The sequence below is a fragment of the Salminus brasiliensis genome, chromosome 19, assembly GCF_030463535.1.
Source record: "Salminus brasiliensis chromosome 19, fSalBra1.hap2, whole genome shotgun sequence".
Classification (NCBI taxonomy): domain Eukaryota; kingdom Metazoa; phylum Chordata; class Actinopteri; order Characiformes; family Bryconidae; genus Salminus; species Salminus brasiliensis.
In genome coordinates this window covers 10,459,567-10,484,569 of record NC_132896.1, presented here as the reverse complement: position 1 = coordinate 10,484,569, position 25,003 = coordinate 10,459,567, and the positions used below count along the sequence as shown (strand labels likewise).

Below are 25,003 nucleotides of genomic sequence, written 5' to 3'. Positions count from 1 at the left end.
GTTGGCTCAGACAGAGCAGAGACAGTCAGGCCACATTTGAAGTCACACAGCCTGAGCCTCAGCGCTATTGGTCAGGGAAGAAAATTCACATGTCAAAGTGCACCAAAGTTAAACTTGATGCAAAAGTTTGCAGGTGAAATTTGGAAGAGCACAAAATTTTCCTGCCACAGAGAATCTCATTGAAATTCATAGGATTTTGCACATGAAAATTAGGGATGCACCCATGCCACTTTTTCCTTTCCGATACCAAATTTTCAAGTATCTGCTGAAACAGAGTACTGATACCGATACCAAATCTGACTTAAATACTCAATAGATGGCTAGAAATCCTGATATTTGTAGTGTTCCACTTTTCTGTGAATCTCTACTTTTTTTCTATCTGATCCCAAATGAGATATTATAAGCTTGAAGGAACAGCATGTACTGGTTGAGTAACTGCACATTTGTTTCAGAGCTAAGAAGAATTTAAAATTGCCACAATGCATAAACATATCCTATTAAGGAAGCATAATCTTGATCAACCAGCTCTTTAATTGGTGTTTAAAATTTATTTCAGAGCAGTGGGAAAAAAAGTGCTCATGCAGCAATTTTACATTCAAGTACCATGTAAAATGTAAAGGCGCTAAACTTCAAATTGCGAGCTTTAAAAAAGCTGCTTAAACTGAACTTTTGGTTTCAAAACCTAAAAAACACCACCTGGCAACAAAAGTGCCATTAAATGTCTGTTTAATGGTAAGAACTATTTATGACTGGCTTTTACTATTTGTCTAAACGTTTATTTTTTTTTATAAATTATGCAAACAAAAATGTAATTTTTTTTTAAGCTTCATGGTATCGGTGCTCTCTACTGCAGATACTGTGTGTAGGTGCCAGCATTGGCGCAACACTGGCGAAAACTCAAAACCCAGTGTGACCGTAGGGAAAAAGCCAGGAACAACAGGTTAAATAAGGTGAAGTAAAACAAACACACAAAGTGTGTTTTGTCCAACAAGAGCTTGTCATTAGGGCTGAGCAACTAGGACCCAAGAAGGCAGGAAGATGTGATGTCACAACATGCTACAATGTGGCAAAAGTCAACAATACATACATGTACATTTAAAACAATGAAGGCTCTACAAAAGGTTTCTTATTTGTAACAGAGATGTGAGAATTCAATTAATAAAAAAACCTTGCACCTAGAGAAAGTTTTTTGGGTCTTTTAAAGGTTCAACACACTCACACATCTCTAAGACAAACATGATTATTCATAGAACCAAAAGTGGTTCTTCTATGGCATCACTCAAAGAACCATACTGTATGTAGCACCTTTATTTTCAAGAGTGTAACTGGTGCATCAAACCCACCCTGCTAAGTTTTTGGTCTCTGTTGGTCTTTTTCTCTGGTCCAAGGTTAACACTTACAGGCAAAGAAAGGCTAATGAAGTGCTTTAGGCGGTTGATAATATCCAAAGGTAATATTCAGTTACTCTTGATAATCATAATCCACCTAAGGAGATGTTTCAAGGCCTCATTTACCTAAAGTATCTAAGGAGTTTAAGTGCATTGATGTCTTTCTTGCCTCAGGCTGCTAAAAAACATTTCGGCACCTCCAGCTATATGTCTACTGCCACTTGTTAGCATATCTATTCACTATTTATGTAAAAAGCCATAGCATTTAACTTTTTCTTGCTAAAAGAAACAATATACATTGAATCTCAGGATCTCTGAATGTGGGCTCACAAGGCTGTCAGTTGGAATACCTTTTAGAGCAACTGGTCCTTCAGGACCACAGCTGCCCACAAAGTTACTTACCATGAAGCCCCAACAATGCAGAAAAGGTCTATGAAATACATTAGCACTCAACTACAGGCGAAGGGTCAACCTGAAAATCCCATTACGCATTAGAAACACGCACTTTAGCAGCAACCTGATACACAAACAGCTTAAAACATCCATCCTCCACGACAGAGGATGAATGGTCCTCATAAATATGTCCTGCCAAATGCTCTCGCTCCCTGAGAGGCAGCAATCACACAGCGGTGGCCTGATTATGGAGCTGAAGATAAAGTATCTTGACTTTTCCTATTAGTCAATCCCCTTTAGAGGATCAGTCTAAATTGACGTCATAAACCCTCTACAAAATGCAAAGCAGATGCATATTTGTACACTCTGATCTGCAATTTCCCAGTTAAATGCTTAAGCTAAAAGATAAGCGTGTGAAAGGAGAGAAGTGTAAACAGACTGACACTACATCTGTGGAGGCCTTTGAGGAGCTGACCACATGCCCTTAAGGGGCGGGCTTGAATACTGGCTAATAAGAACAGAAGACAAAAGTCCTTAAGGATCCACTTACAGAAATGAATGCTGAATTCCCTGCTTTTCCCCCCTTTAACACAGGGAAACGACAAGAGGATTAAACACTACAAAACAAACAAATCCTTGACAATGGACGTGCATAATTAGATATTTTTCTATTAAGACAACTCATTAATCATTTAAAGTAGCAGACTAATGACAGCAGGAACTACTTTGAGGAAAAACAACAACACTTAAAGTGATAGGGATGTAGTCAGTAAGAAGAGTTTTTGAGCTAGCAGTCTGTAAAGTAAGGGAAGGCGAGAGTGTATTATGAAATATGAACACAGTTGGTCGGTGTGATGCAACAGATAACACCACTACCTGCCAGTGAGCTACCACACCTTGTTGGATTCCTAGTCTGGGTGAATATACCTTGGGCAAGACTACTAACACTGCACTGACCCACCTCTGTTAATACAAGTAACCTTGTAAGTGTATGGTATTTATATATATATATATATACATACACAAACACACACACACACACACACACACATATACACACACACACAGACAGGTCCATTTAAAAGTCCACTAATAGGTTCTCTGATGGAGCTACTAAAAGCACACTGAATAAACTCTTACTGCTAGATCTGAAGAAACCCTCGAAAAAAAGATTCACTATGCTGGGGATGGCTGTAGTAGAGGGTGATGTAATACATCATTCAGGGAAGTTCAGCTAAAGGCCCAGAAAATGAAAGAACACATAGAAAAATGCCGGAACATCTTCAGAGTATTCTAAGATATAATTTGTGTAGATGAATTTCAAAGCTCTGTTTGCATGCAATAGTAATAACACGGCAATGACTCAGTAATTGCACAGATATGATCTATAGTATTTCATTAAAAATCTACATTTACACAATCAAAACAATACTCAACTTTTTATACAGGTAAAAACCATCACCGAGGTCCTGATGCACTAATGTTGCAGTTTCAAATGCACAAATTATAAGTCATCTACAAGAACATTGCGCATTTACATTTTAGAAAGGGCCGGGCACAAATTGTGAGGATCATACAGATATTAAAATGGGGATATTGGAAGTCTGGGTGAGTATAAATTCCACCTGTTTTTCTACAGGGCTGCCCGCAATTAATTGAGGATAGTGAAACTGTGAATCGCCAATTACTTAACCCATACGCACTCCACTCCCCATCACATGCAATGCTCCTGACACTGTTGGATCTATCTGGACATGCCTACCAAGAGGAATAAACAACACCGACATAAGCCCTTCCATGTAATGTTCAGTTGTGCACATGCTATTCTTCACAATACAATTGAGTAATTATTAACAGCTCCAGAAAATGTCAATGTTGGATGCACTACATATGAATACTGCACCTGCGCTCGCAAGAACATGGCCAGAGTTCTCAAACATGCACTTAAAACTTATATTCAGGAGATAAAACAGGAGACGCATGTGGCAGGCTAAGTCAAGTGGAACCCTAGTGCTTTTACAACAGACGCCAGTCCTCCAGCTAACTATTCTGAAGAGTTTCTGTTCAGAGTCCCATTCTTGCTGCACTGAACACTATCAGCTCGACCCAGCTGCTGCTTTCCCTTTCAGTGGATCTAATGTACACGTTGTGATCATCCAAGGTGTGAACAGAACTCCAGCTCAGCATGCTAGATGAAGCCCCCTGGGTTTTTCTCAGGAGATCTGAGGATCCTGCAGCACACGCCAGCACACTTCCCCACCTCTCTCATCTCTTCGACGAAGGCCTGCACAACCCGGGCGCTCTCCACTGAATAATCCAGCGGAGAGCCTTTGGTGTATGAATTCAGAGTGATTTGAGTCTGTTACACAGTGAATATAATATTACATAGGGAATGTTCACACAATGGCTAAAGGATAACGGGAGAAAGAGTATGTATTATTCTGTGTGTAGAGTCATTAAACAGAAACCATTATTTTAATGTGCTAAGAAAATAACTTCTACTACAAATGAATGGAAAAAAGTTCTCTTTTTGGCCCTGAAAAACCCACAGTATGCTTAGGAAGCTGTGAGTGAAGTGCCAGGCAGTGAGTCTGGAGACATCTGATTGAACCATAGCAGTCCAGATGCTTTTGTTTACTTCCTGATCCATTCTACTAATGCTATCAGCAGCCACCTCAGCAATAAACACAAGCAAGTACAATAAGCAAGTGATCTAGGTCATACATGTCTGTTTATCACAAAATTAAATAAATAAATAGAACTGTTCTCTGGAATGATTGAGTTCCATCCAATATTTTTGGAAGGAGTTGGAAAGTTAGTGTGGTCAGGATGTTGGATGATTACCACTCCACCGCATTCCTAACGCGCTTGTCGCTGAATGCAATCAAATACTTACAGCAAAGCTCCAAAATCTAGTAGAAAGCCTTTCCTGGACAGTAGAGACAGTTACTCCAGCAAAAACTAGATATACTTGATTTCGGAAGATACAATGAACGAGCAGGTGTCCCAATACTTTTGTCCATACTTTTAGTGAATGTATAATAGGTATGCATGCATCAGAATCACCTTTCAGAGGTACAAACTAACGTTCTGGCAAATTACACACAGCATAAAAATGCTAATGTTAATACTCCTACTTGAAAACTTGTAGGGGTGTTACCTCTACTGACAAAAAGATCAAAGATCAAACCAATGATGGACCGACTGGATGGCAGCGCAATCAGTCAAGCAACTATCAGCAGGACTGTGCTCCTTCCCATTACACTGAGGGATCAGTGCTGGACAGGTGACTTCCATCTGGTACTGTTCAGAACTGCTTTTTAGGCTGCTCTGGCCTCTAGCATGCTCACAGTGGCATTCACACCCAAAGGTGATGAATGGTGGAAAACACGTGGCATCTAAAGATTGCCTGAACCAGATGGCTACTGGAGCATCGAGCACTCCGTTAAAGTATCATTCTGAGGAAATGACAACAGATTGCAGCCGGCGCAGGCTTTGATTAGGTACTCCTGAAGACAGCCATTTGAAACTCCCCAACACAAAGAGCGGCGGACTGTGAAGGTGGCTTGATGGCGTTTTCACTCCAAACCAATTCACATTCCATATGATTAAGATTCAGTGCGCCGGCCTACAATCAGGGGTTTTCACAACCTGCAATCGATCTGCTGAACCTGCCAGCCTGTGGAACACAGCTCTAACTTTAGTTTGTTTAAGTGAAATTTCAAATTTCGTTTTGCACATTTAATGGCTGGGGCGGGAAGGCAATGTAACAAGACGTACAGATGGAGATTGTTATTCCCATTCTTCTGTACAGAAGTCTAAACGATCTCAGTGGTGACTCCCACACAATCTCCATGTTTTAACTGAAACCTGTGCGAGCGATTACTCAGAATACAAAACAGCAATTATATTTTCAAACCAGTGTCGCATTGTTTGGGCTATTCCTCCAGCATCCAGGAGTCTATACTGCTGTTCTGAAGCCAGTGAATCATGGAAATTTACATTTACATATGCAGCATTTAGCAGATGCTCTTATCCAGAGTGACTTACAAAAGTGCTTTGCTGTTCACTCAGAATATATCCAAAAGACACCTCAAGCTCACAAGAGCATGGATACCGAGAAACAAGATGTTAATTATACTCGACAACAATGTACAAATACTACACTGTGGCTGAATTACCAAAAATCTAAGTGAGGGGGGCTTTCATACCTACACTATATGGAAAGAAGTATTGGGACACCTGCTCGAGAATTGTTTCTTCAATAATAAATAAATAAATAAATAAAATAAAAGGAAATTTCTAAAGAGGTTCTACATAGAGTAACTGTCTCTATTGTCCAGAGAAGACCTCCTAGATTTAGGAGCATTGCTGTCAGGATTTGATCCTATCTGAATGTTGGATGATCACTTCCCCTCCAGCCCATGTCTGTCATTAGGCATGGCGCAAATACGTTTAACATATTTACCCGCTCCAGAGAGTCCTATTGTATTGACACTGCTTTTCTGCAGGGAGTAGATGAGCTGTGTGTGTGCGCGCATTTGCACATCTATGTCAGCAATGGGTGCAAAGGGCGATGTAGCTGAATGCATTCATTAGAATAGGTGTCCACAAATATTTGAACATAGTGTACCTTGCATGGTCTGGACCTCAAGACTTTTCAGTTTGGTCCGAACCAAATAAGCAAGTGTGAATGATGCCTCGGCTCACCATCTGGACCTGAAGACCAAAATTTGCTCAGAGTAAAAGACACGCTGTTGGGCCGGATCATAACTGAACCATAATTCGGTTCAGATGGTTTTCAGATTTTCGGACCAGTTACAGGAAGTAGAGGCATCAGCTATTGAACGCTGGTTCATGTAGAACACTCAGAAACACCCAGTCACCCACTTTGGTGCCAGGAACAAGAAATAGACTGGACGCTGGTCTCCCATAAATTTTGAGGGAGGGTAGGCCAAGCTGAGCCGTACTTAAAGCTCTAAGGATTTTCCAATCAGGTCCAATTCATCCGATTGGCAGCTACAGGAAGCCAGCGTAGAGAACACTGAAGACAAATGTTGATGCTGCATATTGGATCATACATAAGAAGACCAGCCAGGACGAAATTGCAGTCTTAAAATGACGAAGGTCTGATCGAGCACCTAGGAGGCCTCTAAGACATTGTAGATATTTTTTTTGCCAATTTGCAGCATGAGTCAAGGACGCTAACTTTGCAAATGGTTAACTCAGGTTTGCAAATGCCAGGAAAGATGTTCCGTGACTTTTGAGAGATGCAGGAATTCCATTCTTTTTACATGCAATCGTGTGTAATCTTGTCATTAAGAGTATGGACCCACATGTGTGTTAAGCTAACTGCAAACTGTCACGCTCAGAGGACACATACAGAATTGATAAACCACTGAAAGAACAGGCTCATCCTCGGAGCTCAGTAACACACACAAATCTCTTCACAAGGCCAAAATAACTGCATTCAATGAATACTGTTCCCCCCAAAAAATCAATAATCCTTCTGCAGTGACGCGACCTCATTTGCTTTTGCTTACAGAAAGAAACTGATAGAAGAAAAATGGAGAACCTTTCACTTCAATAGTGAAGGAACAGCCTACGTCTCGGTTATTTAAGCTGCATATCTTATGAGCTCTGCTGCCTGTACAGCAGAGGACAGAGCCATTGGGCAATGTATTTACTCTACAGGGTTTGCGAGTGAACAACATTTACAATGTTCAATTTGACTAAAAACTACATACAAATCCCCAGCTGCACATCACACCGCATGCTCACCTCATAACGCTGACTGAATGAGGAGTGGCGAAGGCGAGCGAGAAGAAAAAGAGACTGAAAGAGAGAGAGAGAGAGAAAGAAAGTAGCACTAAAAAGAGAGACACTGAAAGAGAGAGAAAGAGAGATAGACAGCGAAGGGGAGAACAGTGATCAAGGTGAGAGGGAAGAGAGAGCGCCACTAAAAGAAGGAAGATAGAGGAAAAACTTGATACAGGTGAAAGAGGAAAGAGAGAGCGAGAGAGATAAAGAGAGATAGAGAGATACACTGAAGGGGGGCAAAAAGTGAATAAGGTGAGAAGAAATGGGGGGACACTGAAAGAAGATCAAATAAAAGAAAGAAGTAATAGAAGTGAGAAAGAGAGAGAGACAGAGAAAGTAGAGCGAGACAAACAGTGATAGAGGTGAGTGTGTGAGAGAAAGAGAGACTAAAAGAAAAAGGTAGAAGGTGAGAGAGGAAAGAGACTGAAAGAGGCCAGAATTGACAGAGAAAGAGAGACAATAAATAAGAGAGGCGGAAAGACAGAAGCGGTGAAGGTGAGAAAAGAAAGAGATATTGAAAGAGAGAGGAGAGAGAGAGAGCGAGCACTGATAGAGGTGAAATAGGAGAGAGAGGGACACTGAAAGAGGAGAGAAAAAAAGGTAAGAGATAAAAGAGATAGTGAATGAAGAAAGAATGGGGAAATGTAGTGATAGAGGTGTGAGATAGAGATAGAAAAAGAGAGAGAGCGCGCGAGCGAGGGACAGGCAGAAGCATCGAGTCATTGACGTATCACTTTGTAAAGCGTTTAGTAAACACTGCTGTTTTGTGAGCGTGACTGTGTGTTCTCGTCTGTTCTGGCTGGCTGGGGTGTGTTTTTCTGCCTCCTAGTGATGGCATGGGCCACGTGAGCTGCTGTGGCAGGAGAGAACCCTGACCGCTGCTCACGCGAGGTGCTCGGAGACAGAGGAGAATTAAGAATCTCAGGCTGCAACGGAGATCAATATTATGGAAAAAAGGAAAAAGTCATCCTCAGGTGCTAAAAATAGGCCGTCTATACAGGGGAGAGAGGGGCTCAGTGCAGCGTCACGCGAGCCACGCTGATCAGCGCCGCTAAGAGGAGCGATTTCCCACGTTCGGAAACATCAAACGTGACTCCTTTCCACCTGCGGCAGCTGAACACGCGGGCCCACTCTGATGGTGGTACTTGACGACACCCTGCTGCGAGCACACACACACACACACACACACACACACACACACACACACACACACACACACACACACACACACACACACACATACATACATAATGCACGGTTACACACACGCACACCAGAGAGTTGAACGTAACAAGATGCTGAGGACAAAAGCTAAACCTCTGGAGTCCAATTAGGAAAAGAAAGTGGACGGTTTGCGAGGAAATAAAGCTAAAAACAGAAGGCATGCTCCTGTCTTTCTGTGACCGATGACAGATTCAAAGGCATAACCTTGAATTGAGCTAAAATGGGAACACACTGGCTAAAGTGCATGCCCAAGCAAATGAGCTGCAGAGAGAGAGAGAGAGCACCAGGGACCCCAGAAGAGAACACACCTCCAGCTCTTGGAAATGAGGCTTAATTCCCTAAACATGTGTGATTTGAGCTTCAGTTAGCTGGTACACAGTCTGTGCTGTGGTGTTTAGCCTGCAAGCTAGCTTATCTATGCCTCCAACACAAGTTGCACGACTTAAAATACTCCATAAACATAGAACCATCTCCACTACTTGTGCATCTTGTGCCAACAAACCCCCCTCCCCCCATTCCATGCGTTAAGACCACCTCTACCTCTTTTAAATGCAAATAACTATTATACATGAACTAAGACTTTTCAGATACACTACTATCAAAAGTATGTGCGCTCTGTGGCCCCACACTGTCCTTGAGTCAGTGTGGTCTACTATTTCATAATAGTAGCACTTACAGTTGACCAGGGCAGCTCTACTCAGGCAGAAATCTCCCACACAGACTTGTGTCAAAGGCAGCATCCTCTTAAAGTATAAGTCACAGAACTTTTCAGTACTGATCTATTCTAGTGCCAGTGTTTGTCCATGGAGATTGCATGGCTATGCGCTTGATCAGTTTATAGATCAGTAATATGTGTGGCTGAAACACCTGAACTTAGTAATAATGAGGTACGCACACAAAATGTATAGCACAAGGAATTAAACAGTATATTAAAATGTCCAAAAGTATTCAGACATTAGTTGACCATCCCTCTCCTTTAGGAGGAGTTGACGTGGCATTTGTGAAGCAGAACTAGTCATTCAGTACCTAGTACCTGACCTCTCTAATGTTTTACTGGCCGAATATAATCAACAAAGAAATGTTACAACAAAAAGTCGTGTGACAATACGTAGTGAAAAGCACTCCCAGAACAGCTGTAGTGTTACAGCAGCAGATTGGAAGTGATTCCTAAGTTTGAATGGTAGCATGGGTGCATGTGCATGTGTGTGTGAGTGATGGTTGTGGAAAAGGTGTCTGTGGTCAGACTTACATGTGAAGATGACCAGGCCTACACGGATGCTGAGGTCCACCAGCAGCTCCCACCGGGGGTCTACCCGTGCCACGGCTTGGGGAATCAGGATCTCAGCTGGGACGTAAAACTGCAGGGCGTACGTGATGTAGATCCCAAATGAGTACAGCAGCTTAACGGCCTGATACAGCCTGCACACACACACACACACACACACACACACACACACACACACACACACACACACACACACACACACAAGTGAACAGTCTGGAAAGCATAAGGATCTGAGCTACTTTCTTAAAGACCATGCAAATGTTGGTCTGTATTGCGTTTATACCACAAACAAACCTCACCAAAGATGCCTAAATTGAGCAAATCCAGGACCCTAGAGTTTCTGCTTTGGTCGATTGCTTTGGTTCATTGCAAGTTTCTTCCCACAATGCCATCAGCGCTGGGTGCTTCCTCATAGACAAGCCAGCCAAACGCATCTTATTAAACTGCCACTAACTGGACTACTACAATTAAACAGTTCAACACACTTGGAGGAGAATGCTAATGACCAATTCTGTCATATAACCTACATCGCCTGCGATGTGGGGAGATGGAGGGTCATCCTACCTGCTTAGAGAGAGCAAAGCCAATTATGCTTTCTAGGCCTCAGACACACAGATGGCGGCGGCATCACTAGCTATTCAACTCACCAACCAACAATCGGGCGAATGCTTAGACGGCAACACCGTCAGGAAAACCAAAGTATAAATATAAGTGCACCTTTACGCACTAGCAGCCAAAAACAGCTGCACAAATATCATACACTAATGTTCAGCAGCTGTTTCGGATGGGTTTGGTCTCTCTTCTTTTTCACGTGCATAACCACAGAAAATGTGTTATACTCTGACAATACAATTCAAGATGGCATACTGCTCATGAAGTGATGGAGTGGGAGGAAGAGCGAGGAAGGTCAGGTGATGTCATTGACTACACAATAACCAGATTTAAAACACAACACACAGCTTCTGAGACTTTCTATTGTGTTTGATCCTGGTTATTGTGTGGTCAGATCTGACCTTTTCGACACTTCCACCCACTCAATCACTGTATGAACAGTTTGTCATCTTGCATTGTATTGTCAGCTTATCAACACATCTTCTGTGGTTATCCTCAGAGGTCCATTTAAACCCATTGGATTTGGAATGTGTGGAGAAGAACAGAATCCAACCACTATAGGGGATGTGTGGACAGCTGTGAAAAATAAAGCAATCATTTACATTTGATTGGTGTAGATCAAACACCTTATATTTCCAAAATGGAAAAAATGGGGTCAATTAAAAATAAATGTGTGAAGGGGGTTTAGGGAAGATCAGCCAGGGTAGAAAGGAGCCGGACGGAGGCTTTTTCAGCTTTGTACGTTGCTGCAACGACCAGTGGAAGCTCACCATTCGGAAGGTGGCCACCCATTGCTACATACCCTCTATTTGATCATCAATTGAGGGCGGAGTTACAGATGCAGCAGAACTGAACTTTTAACCTCTTGTGCCACACTAGCCAAGGCTGGAACAGCAAAAGTGTAATGGCTAGACAAGTCACTTTCTTAACAAATTACTACAAGGAGTACATGTATGCTTGAGTAAGTGTTTGTAGAAATAAATGAATGAATAAATAAATAAATACATTACAGAGTTAAGCATCAAGTTCACTTTAATTCTAACCTGAAATTCAATCTTCTAGAGGCCTTTATACTCCCTCTACATTCGGAAATGAACATGTCTGCTTTGAAAGTTGTACCCGTTACTGCCCACATTCTTCCATCCATCCTTGTTGACATGAATGTAAAGTAAAACATTCACTAGAGGGCAGTTCAGCATCAAACATTTCTGACAATAAACATGGCAGTGATGTAGGAGGTCATGATTATGAACTTAATAAAAAAAAAGACAAAAGAGGAAACAAAAAGAAAAGAAAAGGTTTCTTCTTTATCGTGTCTATAGTCGTAGTCGTGTTTCATTTAGACAAAGTGAACACAGTACAGCCAGAAGGCTCCATTTATGTTGACCATAAATGAGCCTCAAATGTGCTTTCTCAGAGACAAGCCAGCCGGCCACACCTTTTCAAATGGTCACTAAATGGCCTGCCCCATTGGACAGCTCAACACGCTTGGAGGAGAATGCTAACTGCCAGTTCTGTTAAGGAAGCTACGTTGGCTGAGTGAATGGGGATATGAAGGGTCATCCCACCCACTCAGAGAGAGGAATATCAATAATGCTCTTCTGTACTTCTGTACCCGGCCACAGATGGCTGCTGCATCCCTGGGTATCAAACTCACAAGCTGTGGATAATAGGACAAATGCTTAGACGGTTACACCACTCGGGAACCCAAAGGGATGTGTGTCTAATAGTGTTTTTGGATAAAACATATTCAAAGACATTATAAATATCTATAAAACACCTGATGTGCACACTTATGATGGCACACATTGTTATTAAAGTTACCTATTAGGGTTTCGCTGTTTTCTAAAAGCAAATGTGTGTTGCCAGCAATTTCATCACACTTCCCTTTATGGGAACACCATGGTGGCATTCAAGCTGACTTTCCCTGACTTTAACACAGCAGATTAAGTTTCACCAGCTAGTTAGTTACAAACTATAGGTGACTAAAATAAAGTGAAATAATAATAATAAAAAAAACGGACAGATTGAAGATTAGTACTCTGATTCATTAGTCTTGGGCTCTCTAAGCCCCCACTCTTCACACAATAGCGATTACACAACCGCTCTGAAGACGTTAACAAAAGTAGGATCACATGACTCAGTTTTGTTTCGATTCCAGCTTTCAGTGGTTTTACAGTGATGGACTCACTGAAAGGAGTGGAAGAAGCCAGTCTTAAAGCCTTCTGAAAAGATCTTATAACCAAATCTGGCAGATGAACAGAGAAGCTAGTAAACATACAGACATGCAATTGTCACTGATGCTTTACATAATCAGCAGCTTTTCCCAGAGATGACTCATTCGTCTCATGCGAGACACTTGAAATCACCGCGTGTCCCTAATTGCTCCTGGCTTGGGGGGTGGGGGGGTGACTGACGCCTCTGCCCGGCTATTAGAATGTACACAGTGGCCGTGTCTTCAGCGTTCCCAGCAGACGTCCTCGCACTGACAGGCATAGACTCAGCGGACGCCTTTTTAGGCTCTGTGCCAGTTCTTTTTTTTTTTTTTTTTTTTTTTAAAGATATCTTTTCTGGTCAGCTCTTTTTTTCCCCCCCTCGCACTCAGTGACCTGTCTGCATCCTCGGCACACCAGCCACAGCGTCCCGGGCTGGAGAAAGAGCCTAAGAGCAACCTCCTGCCTCTGCTGCCCAACTCGATTACGGAGAGCAGCGGTAGGCTCACTCCTGTAAATTGAATTCCTCCATGATCAAACAGTCTAAATGCACTCGTCTTCAGAACCTGAAAATTCGCTCGACTGATGGTGTGCATGGTGTCCGCCCATAAAGCGTATTAAAATGCACAGCAGAGTCTTGAGGAGATTAAAGCCGAGAAACAACGGCAGGCAGGGGGGCGGGCCGGCCGAACGTTCTGCGCGTGAATACAACAACTCCCTTGAAAATTCAAGCTTCTTTGTGATGGCATATTAAGGCATGGGCGTTTTATGCATTGCCTGTATGCCTCTAGAGTATCTTCCAAAGTAGCATGGGAAAAAACAGATCAATATATTATATAGCTCATCAGAAAAACAGTGATGTGTGCGTGTGTAAAACTCACCAGCAGTCCGGTAAGTTGAGGGTAATGCTTCCTCCAATGTGATTTCCGAAGCAGATGTAACCGATGGTGCCCAAGGAAATGTACAGCATAGTGACAATGCCCATTCCAAGGTAAAGGACCATACTGAAGCTCTGAGGTTTCTGCATTTTGTTTTCAAGTGGCAGAACCTACATGTTGGAATGCAGGAACAGCAAATTTTAGAAAAATATAGACCATTTCTGATTACATAAAAACATATCAATTAAAAACAAAAGATTAAATAGTAAAAAAAATTAATGTCTAAATCACCATTCACCATTTTTGTTTTGTCCAGACAGGAACTCCACAACTACACCAATAAGAGTCCATGGTTGTTTGGACTACAACTTTTTATTTTTTTTTAGATCTGGAACTCCAGCAAACTGGTAAAAGTTTTAGGTCTTATGGAACCTCAGGCTTTGTTCGCCTCAAATAATGTCAGTGTTTTTGATTCCAGCATTAGATAAAATTCTAGAAATTCTGGAGGTAAGAGGGTGGTACAGATGTCGCAAAACATTTTTTGTAATTAAATAAATCAAATAAAAGACCTTCTTGTCTTGCATTATGTTTTGTATGACAATCTGAAACCAATGACTGTGAAAGATATGCAAAAATGGCAGATATCGCTGCAAATACCTTTTCCTACTACTCTTATCGTATGAAGTATCATCAAATCACACTGTGGGGTCTGTGTGTGACACACAGTGACCAATGCATGGAACGCAGACAGAACAGAAATGTAAAAATAAATAAATAAATAAATAAATAACAACAACAACAACAACAACAACAACAACAAAAAAACTCACCACACCAATTCCCTCAAAGGCAAATATAGCTGTTCCGAAGAATAGAGGGAAGTCAATGGCTCTTCCAACCTTTGGGAGGTCAACGGGATTTGGGATATGCTGAGAACATGAAAGAAAGATATTGACGTTACAAAAAACATGATAGCTTTGCAAAAAAAAACAAAAAAAAAAAAACACAACAACATGACAGTGGCTTTGAGTAGAAGCAGTGGTGGAACACAAATGTCAGTAGTGTAAATGCAGACATTTCAAGCATCAGGCAGCTTTGGGTAAAATAAGATAAGCGCGAGAGGCACACTAGATAGTGGTGCAGTGGGGGTTCCTCTGGGAAATGTCGGCAGATTACAGAAGAGAGCGAGAGTGGCAAAACAACCAAATGAATCCCTGGTACAGGATTCGAAACAAGAGTTAAAACAGGCACATAATTGGGAAAACCCTCCGACATTGTGATGAATTCATTTTCCAGTCAGTTAGCACTTCTGTATACATCTCTGAGGCTGATCTCCCCAGCGTGGAACTTCTCTGCTACCAGCACATCTTCCACTGCAGAGATAAGCCACGCTGCAGGCATCAGTGTACAAATCACAGCTGTGTCATGTTCAATCTGTGGCTGGAATCCTTGGAAATGCTCTTTAGGAATGAAGGACAAATGTGTTTGCTCTCCCCTCCATAAGTACATGTAAGTAGGGGTTCTGGCTGGTCACATGGCAGAGGCAAGCCCTTCTCCAAGCAGCTTGAAGCACTGCTTGAAGCACAGACTGTGGAAAGGTCAGTGGTATGGTGCTGCACATGTGGTGAAGGATATGTGTGTGTGTGTGTGTGGGGGGGGGGGGTGGGTGTGTGCTGCATTTGCCTCCCAAATTCCTGGACGTATTACATTCTTTTAATTAAAAAGGTGCCAAGAAGAATTCTTTGTGCCATGCAACAGAAGGAGCAGTACAGGTTCTCTAAAGGATCTTTCAAAGGATCTACAAGAGGACCATTTTTTGAATCTCACTTTATTTGGAGAATACACTTCAGCTCCCCCTATAGACAATCTGAAAATCTTTAAACTACAACTATCTGAGGATATGGCCAGGACTAGGTTTGGGATCAGGATGAGGGTTAGGTATAGGTTTTGGGTTGAGGGTAAGGTTAGGGACCAGTATCTCGGTGAAGTTTAGGATCAGGGCCAAGTTTAGATGTTGGGTTAAGGTTAATGTTAGGGTTAGAATTAAGACCAGGGCTATGTTTTAGTACCAGAGTAAGGGTTAGGTTTAAGGTTTGAGTTGAGGTTAAGGTTATAGTTAGGATGAAGACCAGAGCTAGATTTAGGACCTGGGTGAGGGCTTTGGGTAAAATTTTGAGTTAACATTAGGATTAGGACCAGGGCTATGTTTATAACCTGGGTGAGGGTTAGGTTTAGGTTTTGAATTGAGGTCCTTTACGAATGCAGTGGAGTGCATTCAGAAGGAGAGATAATGACTGCACTAGATGTAAAAATAATCAATGTTATATATAAATAAAAAATAAAAAAAAGAAGTTAGTATAGAAGGTTCTGACTGACAAGGATTTTTGCATTTGCACATGGCATTACAAAAAAAGGTTCTTTAAATGATCTTCCTTTGAAAAGTTCTCTAAAGAATTTAAAGCAATTCTTCTACGGCATCGTTCCAAAACACATCAGCTAGTTTTTGTCGCTTTTCTCTGGAAACACACTTTTTTGGATCCAAAGAAAAGCAAACAAAAACTAGCTGCCCATCTTTGAAGATCTCCAAATGTTATATTAAAATCAACCCTGGCAATCACTTTATACACAGTGAAAGGACTTCACTCACTTCTTTCTTACTGCATGCAGCAGCTACCCACATATCACAGACAGCCAAGCAGACATTAAACGCTTCCAGTAAGAACTGGGCAAAAAAATACAACAAAACAAAAACATCTTGAGAGATATCCTGAGGCTGTCGCTTGCAGTTGCCTCTTCATCCATAACCACCAGCATTCAATCAAGAGAGAGAAAGAGGGGTGTGTGTCCAGGGGGGAATAGTCTGCGCGTGCCCGCAAATGTGATTATTTCATAGCTGATGTGCTTGAAGGCTCAGATATTTCAAAAGTTCACTGCAAACAAAATAAAGCAAGTATCCATTCTATGTATGACTTACACATGCATAAACACCATGTCCAAATGTTTGTGGACATCCCTTCTAATGAATTTGTTCATCCACTGCTGACACAGATGTACAAACGCACACATACAGCTTGTTAGTCCCTGCAATGAAGTACAGCCAATAGAGTAGGACTGTCTGGAGCAGATAGACATGAATTTAATGGTGCCATTCCTGATGCCAGGCGTGGGCCAGAGGGGTATAAAGCCCCTCAGCACTGAGCTGTGGAGCAGTGGAACTGCGTTCTCTGGAATGATAGTTGGTGCTCCATCCAACTTATGGAATGAGTTGGGGATGAAGTGGGGTGGTAATCAATAGACATCCCGACCTCACCATTGCTGTTGTTGCTGAATGCACTGGACAGTAGAGAAAGTTACTCCGACAAAAGCAGGAAAATACCCTTGCAGGTGTACCAAACCTTTTGTCCATGTATAACTAATTTTTAGTATGACCACATGTCAGGAGGTTAGTCAGTGTGTAACTGGCATCTGTGTGTGTATGTTGTGTGTGTACCGTTAGGCAGTAGTAGTAGATGAGGACCAGGCTGACACACATGACCACGTTGGCCACAAAGGAGAAAGGGGCCAGGAATTTAAGGTTGCGGGTAAACACCAGCAGAATGATGAAGGGGAGGATGAAGAGCATGTAGAGACGGGAGTCATAGCTGGGAACGATCACTGCAGTCTGGTTGGTTTCGCAGTTTCCTGTGGTCCCATTGGCAGCTTCTACCACCTGGACAATACAAAGTTTGACATGAGTTTCTGGAATTTTAACAAAAGGACTGAAAAAGTGAGTTTCTACATCAGTGATAGACTGTTAAACAGTTAGACTGTTCCTTGATTTTGATTGGTTTAAACCCATGAAACCCCTTTCTTATTAGGCTACTAATCTTATCAGTCAGAAAGTTGTTGGGTGATGTATAAATAGTAAGTATGTGACTTTGGTTGTGGCTAAAAATGTTCAGGTGCAATGTTACAAGCCTATTTACGACCCTGTTATTTTGACTGAATGAATGAAATACACAGACTTTCGTGTTTTTAAAAAAATGATAAGCTCTATTTTATTAATCGGCTCATGGCACTATGGCGACTCACAAAAGTCGCCCATCATGGCATATTTTTAACGCTGTGTTAGAGTTACCATACAGAGCTTCTGTTCTTTTAGTGCGATGTGCTGTCAGCAAGCTAAAGTGTTTGTAACAAGATTAGCTAACAGCCTTTTGCCCCATTTGCTTCCCCAGGTTTGGCTTTCTTGATTCTAACAGGTAAAAAAAGCTGGTAACTCCCGTTTGCTTTCAGGGAAGTGGGCAATGGGGAGATGATAAACGGCTAGCATTTTTTAGCAAACAAATTGACTTACTGGTTTATGCTGAACCTTATACAGACCTATGTATCATAATATCATAACAATAATTTTTATTTAAACTTAAATTATGATTATTATTATTATTACTTATTAAAGGCCTTTATTCTTCATATTGTGGCACTACTATTTTTCTACTTCCAAGTAATCAAAGTTAAAAAAAATATATATTTATATATATATATATATATTGCATCATATTGAATCACAACATATTTTGCATCATGAACATAAAGTTTAAGTATATTCGCTATACAGCTTAAACCTAATAAAAATAAAAGATTATTTAATCAGCAGATTTTATTTTGCTTAACGCAATTACACAAAACGGATGTGGCATGGAAATATAGTGTGTAATCTTGAGTTGCATGCCTTATCAGCTGATTTCTGGAGCTAACCACAAGGAAACCACAGGTATGTTGCAAACAGCACCAAGCATGCAGATTTCAGCTTCAATAAAAACTGCTGACATAAGCTAGGTGGTCAACGGAAGGCCAATGCTGCCCTCTTGTGGGGAAGGAAAAAACAGTAAAACAAAAAGGCAAACGCCTTTTATATCCTGGACATCTTAAGCTCCTCAGCAAAATCTCACACCTGTACACTCATGTGTCAATGTGTTAAACAGACAACAAAAAACAAATGTGTACACACTTTCTAAATATGAGCACCCAATTGATTCACCTCACCTCGCATTTCATTCAGTTCTGACAGCAACCCTTTCCAACAGCCCTAACTAACTAAACTGACATTATTACCATTGTACTATATCTCAAATTAGACGGTGCCTCCAGGAAAGTTCCAAGTGCTCAACTATCCACTATGCACCGTTCCATGAAAATCTGGCACTGCCTCAGTTTTCTGTCATTTGCTTGTGCTGTTAGATATCCATAAACCACCCCGTCACACTAAAAATATTCTACATGGAGGAACTGCACTGGAATTAATTCTCCTTTCTACAAGTTTTACACACACACACACACACACACACACACACACACACACACACACACACACACACACACACACATACACATACACATACACACAGCTGGTTACTTCTAAGATTATATAGAAAATTCAGCATCATGACTAACATCACAACTCCTCACCTGTTTGACGTTGTCACTGAGGAACACAAAGTACACACAGCAGAAGCCCAGCTGGGTGACGATCAGGAAGAAGTTCACCACGCGTCTAACATTAAAGCAGAAAGAACCAAAGAAAGAGAAAAGCGTGTTAACATACCTGCGAGACAGCTATTTCAAAAATAGGCAGAATACTATATGGTCACAAGTATTTGGACACCTACAGGATCTTTTATGACATTCCATTCTAAACCCATAAGCATTAATATAGAGTTGGTCCCCCTTTGCAGCTCTAACAGCAGGTTTGGAGCTCTGAGCTCAGCACTATGTGACCCCGCTCGGTCTCTTTGTGGCTGAGTTGCTGTGGTTGCTAAACAGTTCCACTTTTCAACAACACCACTCACAGTTGATTGTGGGGGGAAAAGATTTCACAAACTGACTTGTTGCAACTGTGGTATCCTACTGTAGTACCACTCTGGAATTCAGTGGGCCCTTTCTTTCACTAATGTGTGTGAAGGCAGACTGCATGGCTAGGTGCTTGATTTTATACACCTGTGGCAACGGGACTGAATGAAACACCTGAACTCATTAAGAGGTGTGCCCCAATTTAGTGTAAGTGAAAGGCCTGGAGGGTCTGAAGGAATCCTACATTAGAGACACATTAGAGATTACAAAAACCTCCCACATATTATGATTGCATGTGTTGATATGTATAAATGTAAAATAATAATGATATTATTCATATTATTATCATATTATATTTGTACCACGCTTTTTAAAACTGGTGGTCATAAAGCAGCTTTACAGAATCAGTAAATCGGTAAAAAATACAAGAGGTCAACAACATAAGAAGACATTAAAACCTAAGACCTCCAATGAGCAAGCCAGAAGCAACATAATAATAATAATTTTAAATAAACATTCAATGACAGTAACTCAGAAGCCAGGCCTCACGAAGTGATTTGTGTGTTGGGGAAAAAAAAACCTTTGACAAAAGAAGAATGTACCTGTTGCAATGCGACAATGCTGTGCTGTACAGGGTTAGAACACAGTGTCTACATTGAGATGCATCTTAAAAGTCATTTATAATATAATGCAAATAAATTCTGCCAAAACAATAACAAAGAGAGTTTGGACTGGATGAGATTTTAAAAAGATCTAATAAAGAGTACGAGTAAGAACAATCAAATACAATAAATTTACAAAACAGTAATAAATTACACACCTTCCCCAACGAGAATGATTCCTCAACCAAGACACATTCTCCATTCCATATTCTACCGCATCCCCGTAGGTCAGAAATGGTTTACCAAGCCTACAGAGAAGGAAAAAGAAAGTCAAACCCATTACACAAACACTTCATGCACATACATGCTCTATTAACTATGCTTAAACAGGTTTCATATTGTGTAAGACATAAAACAACCTTTCAGCATGATTGTCTCTACATTGGAAAGTCACCCTAATGTTGAAACTGCATTTACTGCATCAGATTCAAAGAGAGTCAAAATGCAAAACAAAAGAATCTAATAAAACAGTTTGTATTATAAAATATATATTTTTTAAATTAAATGACATCATTAAGCTCTGAAGTTAAATTTCTTATCAACTTGCAAACAAATTATTCATTCACTGTAGAAGACTTGTTTACAGTGGAGGCATGCGCCTGCTTGGTCTTGCACAGAGCTGCTGTGTATAAGTGTCTGAGACTAGTTGAATGAAGATCAATGAAGAACTAGTTAAAAGCAAGCAGTGATGTCCTACAGCAATAACGGTAAGTATGACAATACGGGTGTGACTCACTTCCTTATATGACTGAATTGAGCAAGCACACTCTAGACTAGCAAAATGATAACAGGTGTTTTTTAAGATTCTTACTTGGCACTTAGGTGATGGGAACATTTCACAAGGATACTCATGCAGTGCACAGCCACAATGCCCATCACCAGGAGACTTAGAGGACCCATCTGCAGAGAAATACAAATCACTGAATTGGGGGTATAAATACCAAAAAAATTTAAATAAGTAAATATATACAATATATAAACTTAATCTCACAAGTACCACATAAGTCAAATTAGTATAAATTAGTATATTCCATTTTTGCTGGTTTTCACTTTGACATAACGTGAATTTAGCGGTTGTCCTTTACATTGTCAAACAATTTAATGATGAATGCACCAATAGAAACACTCCATAATTACATGGAATAAAGCACTAGTTTAAAAAGACTCATCCTACATTTTCTCCCTCTTTAGTCCATTTATGAAAGGTGTGTGAATTTACATACTAAAAATAGCCAGAATCATCTTTTACATTACCACTTTCATTACAAATAAATGATCTTTGTTCTGATTGGCTGTCCTGTACTGAGCTTTATTTAAAAGCAGTCCAGACTAAAACACTACTTCCACCAGAGTCGGCGAGGCAAAACTGCTGTAAGCAGAACAGCTGGACGTATGTAAATGACTTTGTTTTTTTGACATCACAAAGACAATGAATTCAAAACAAGCAGCTTTCAAAGGCTAGATGCTGCATGTGACATGGGTCTCTTAAACGCATGTCATGCAAAGACAGCAGGCAAGCTACTGAGCAGAGAGATCAGGCTAAACGTGTATAATGTAACATTCGTAATGTAATTAGTTTAACTTGAGTGCAGCGTCCTACCACAAGCCCTGCATTCTTTACAGCCAGAGGCAAGCCGAGCAGACCAGTGCCGATGTTTCCCTTCAGTAAATGAATTAAGGTCTGGAAAAAACTGCAAACACAAAAAACATGGGGCGTGAGACCAGTGGTCTAGTCAGAACAACATCAGACCATTCTCTCAACTGACATAATGACTAGTCTTACGAGGATCCAGTTCTGCCTCCGATCCGCTCGTACTCTCTCTGCATGCGGGTGGGCGAATGGACGGGTTCTTCATCCTCCGCTGGGCTCTCCTCTATTTGGGAGAATGCAGGCCCTGAGACAAGATTTAAATACATTTTCAACCATCATGTTTCCATCTAATCTTTAATATAGCTAAAGAAAACTTGCACGTTGTTGACAGTGTAACAAAACCTTGTCTCTTTAGAATGGCTGAACCTTGTGGGAGAAGGAAAAAGCAATCATAACTTTAACATAATTTGCTGCAAGTTATTTTGGGCCAGTTGGATCAATCCATCTATCCTGAAATGTGCATAGACAGGAAAGGGCACAGTGCTACTTTGGAGATAGAAAGCTAATTACCCGAGAATACAGACAACTTAAAGGGTATAGGGACAAACACAAGAAATAAAAATCTTCCTCTGACCTGCACTACAAAGAAGCACTGAGACCTCAAACTACAGTGTAGGTTAATAAAGCAAAACAGGTCGCAGCACAAATGTTCTCCTAATGCAAGCTAAATTTGGTTACCATCCTGATAGTTGATGTCTGAATTCATGGTTGTTCTGCTTGGCAGGAAGCTTCACTGGTCCCCAGTGTTACTGTGGAGACGATTCATCCAGCCACTGCAAACCATCAAAGACAAGCAAACCATTATTATCTTTATCAACCTCATCATCATTTATTATTATTATTATTATTATTATTATTACTCTCCTGGTTCAAAAGAACAATGCTTTCTCTTTGCACATCAAATACTGCTCTTGATCACCTAAAAATTGCAAAAAGGCCACAATCCCTGTGTGTATGAGACATAGTACTAGTATATAAATATATATGTGGAGTATATATGAGGATATATACTATAACAGAGTGCTAGCATGACACATTTCACTACATATCTCAAGGGAATCTGTTATGTAAGGTGTATGGTTAAATTTAGCTGAGTAATTTCTTTCACACGTCTGTGAAACCACAGCATCTACATCAGCACTCTGCACGGGGGATGCTATTAACTGCTGAGCACTACAAATGTTAAACATGTGACTTTTTTTAGTACACTAGTCTTAACTATATTAACCAGGCCGTCCTTTTGAAAGCCTTCCTCATTTAGCTGATAAGGCTGCAGAAAGGCCTGTCTGTGCATGCATTCATTCAGTCAGCACTGGTTGTTTACAAGTAGCTTGGTTCCCTTTTACAGAAGGCTGGTCCACCCCCAAAATGTAAAGGTAATATGTTGAAATATATACAGAATGTGATTCATTATGGGTTTGAAATAGTTGGGAGATAATATATAAAAAATATACTAATTTTTATGAGCTTAATTCTAACTATTTAAACAAGGAAGGGCTTCATTGTACTGACTACTAACCACACACACAGTAGTTATATTAACAGTGCCGCCTTACAGACCTGAGGGAATGGTTCACTGTAGAGCACATTTAGACAATTTCCCCCTTAAAAGCTGTTTGATTAAGCAGAGTGTGTTTCTTTACCTGACATACGAGCTAATGTAGCTTCAACAGAGGTGTTCTATTAGTCTGTATTAGTCTCGTATCTCCAATGCAAAACTGCAGCAGCAACCATCAGATAGCAAACCTGCTTGGTCAACTGACTACGTTTGAGGTAGGAGGACAGTCGCGTGCGTGTATGTGTGTGTGTGTATGTGTGTGTGTTAGCTAATTATTTTAATAATGTGCTTTATTTAAACCGTTGCTTTAGCACAAACGCAGGGCTGTATTCCCTAGCCTGTGGTTAATACACTTTTAACAAGTACGTATAGATATAACACCCTACAGGCTAATCCTCCAGTGCATTCCCGGTTAACCTGGCTGACACACATTCGCTTCCTGCTGCAGCTAAGTCCTGCTGTAGGCGCGAGGCTGAGCATTCACTGGACTGTCAGTCACTTACCGTGAGGTCCGGACCACCGCAGTGGCTATGAAGAGGCCTTATCACGCTAGCGAAGATGACTGACCTGGGACATTTTCCAGTAACAACTTAAACGGATAGCACTGTTATGAAAGTGTGTTCCGTTTCGGAGCCCTCAGCCTTCCACACTGTGTGAATCCCACCGCTGCTCCCGCTGCCTGCGCCGCCGCCGCCGCCGCCGCCGCTTGTTGTTTCCTCAGAGCTCAGAGCGCGGTCACACGCGGTCACATGACCGTGCTGATCAGCTGATGCAGCTTCAGGGAGCTTCTGTGTAAAGCCTGACCAGGCGGGCACGTTTATGGCAAGCCGTTTAGACTTTAATCTAACAGTACCTCTAGTAGCAGGAATTCAGCAAAAGAAAAGTAAAAAATACATTACTTCTAGTAGAAAATAATAATAAATAAATAAATAAATACAAAACTACAAAGTTATTAATGGAGCTAATTTACATTTGCTAAAATTTACTAACATGCTGTGCTTCAGTTTGCAGCTATTAAAATAAAATGTAATATGTTAAAGTGTAAATAAGTTTAATACTAATAAAAAATGTTTAGTTTGCTAATTCAATTCTTACATGTAGAAATAAAACGTTTTTAGTCTTTAGGTTCACACTAAAGGGCCATTGGACTACATATTCCAGTGAGCAGGCAAAAACAACCCACAGCAGTGGACTTTGGGACAGAACAAACGTCACATGTGAGATCACATAAGGATTTTTTACGTTATTATCTACAGTATGATTATTTTTTTATGATTTAGTTTTCCAAAACATTGAATTTCAAAATATCAACATATCAAAATAAAAAAGCTCTTTAAATAGTCACCCAGACAAAAAAATAATTCTGGTGGGGCAACAGGGACTAAAATATGTATAAAATGCTGGAAAATTACCTTAAATTTGACTAGATAAAAAATAAATTAAAAAATAAAATATAGTAATAATAATAATAATAATAATAACATACTTTG

General features: G+C 40.7%; 1 protein-coding gene across 3 annotated transcripts in view; it reads right to left on the bottom strand.

The window, feature by feature from the left end:
• slc36a1 (solute carrier family 36 member 1) overlaps positions 1–24,234 on the bottom strand; it is a 47,269-nt gene extending 23,035 nt beyond the window's left edge. For 2 of the 3 annotated variants that reach the window (XM_072663846.1, XM_072663847.1), the window contains exons 1-11: positions 24,017–24,234; positions 22,634–22,728; positions 22,088–22,199; positions 21,905–21,995; positions 21,116–21,204; positions 20,463–20,552; positions 19,262–19,346; positions 17,304–17,522; positions 14,644–14,742; positions 13,817–13,983; positions 10,075–10,244 (exon numbers count right to left, since the gene is read on the bottom strand). In XM_072663846.1, the coding sequence (XP_072519947.1) occupies positions 10,075–10,244; positions 13,817–13,983; positions 14,644–14,742; positions 17,304–17,522; positions 19,262–19,346; positions 20,463–20,552; positions 21,116–21,204; positions 21,905–21,995; positions 22,088–22,199; positions 22,634–22,661 (1,150 nt within the window). In that variant the 5' untranslated portion in view covers positions 22,662–22,728; positions 24,017–24,234. The remainder of the gene's footprint in view (positions 1–10,074; positions 10,245–13,816; positions 13,984–14,643; positions 14,743–17,303; positions 17,523–19,261; positions 19,347–20,462; positions 20,553–21,115; positions 21,205–21,904; positions 21,996–22,087; positions 22,200–22,633; positions 22,729–24,016) is intronic. The other variant, XM_072663848.1, reaches the window with a different exon arrangement.
• Between the last annotated feature and the right edge of the window lie 769 nt (positions 24,235–25,003).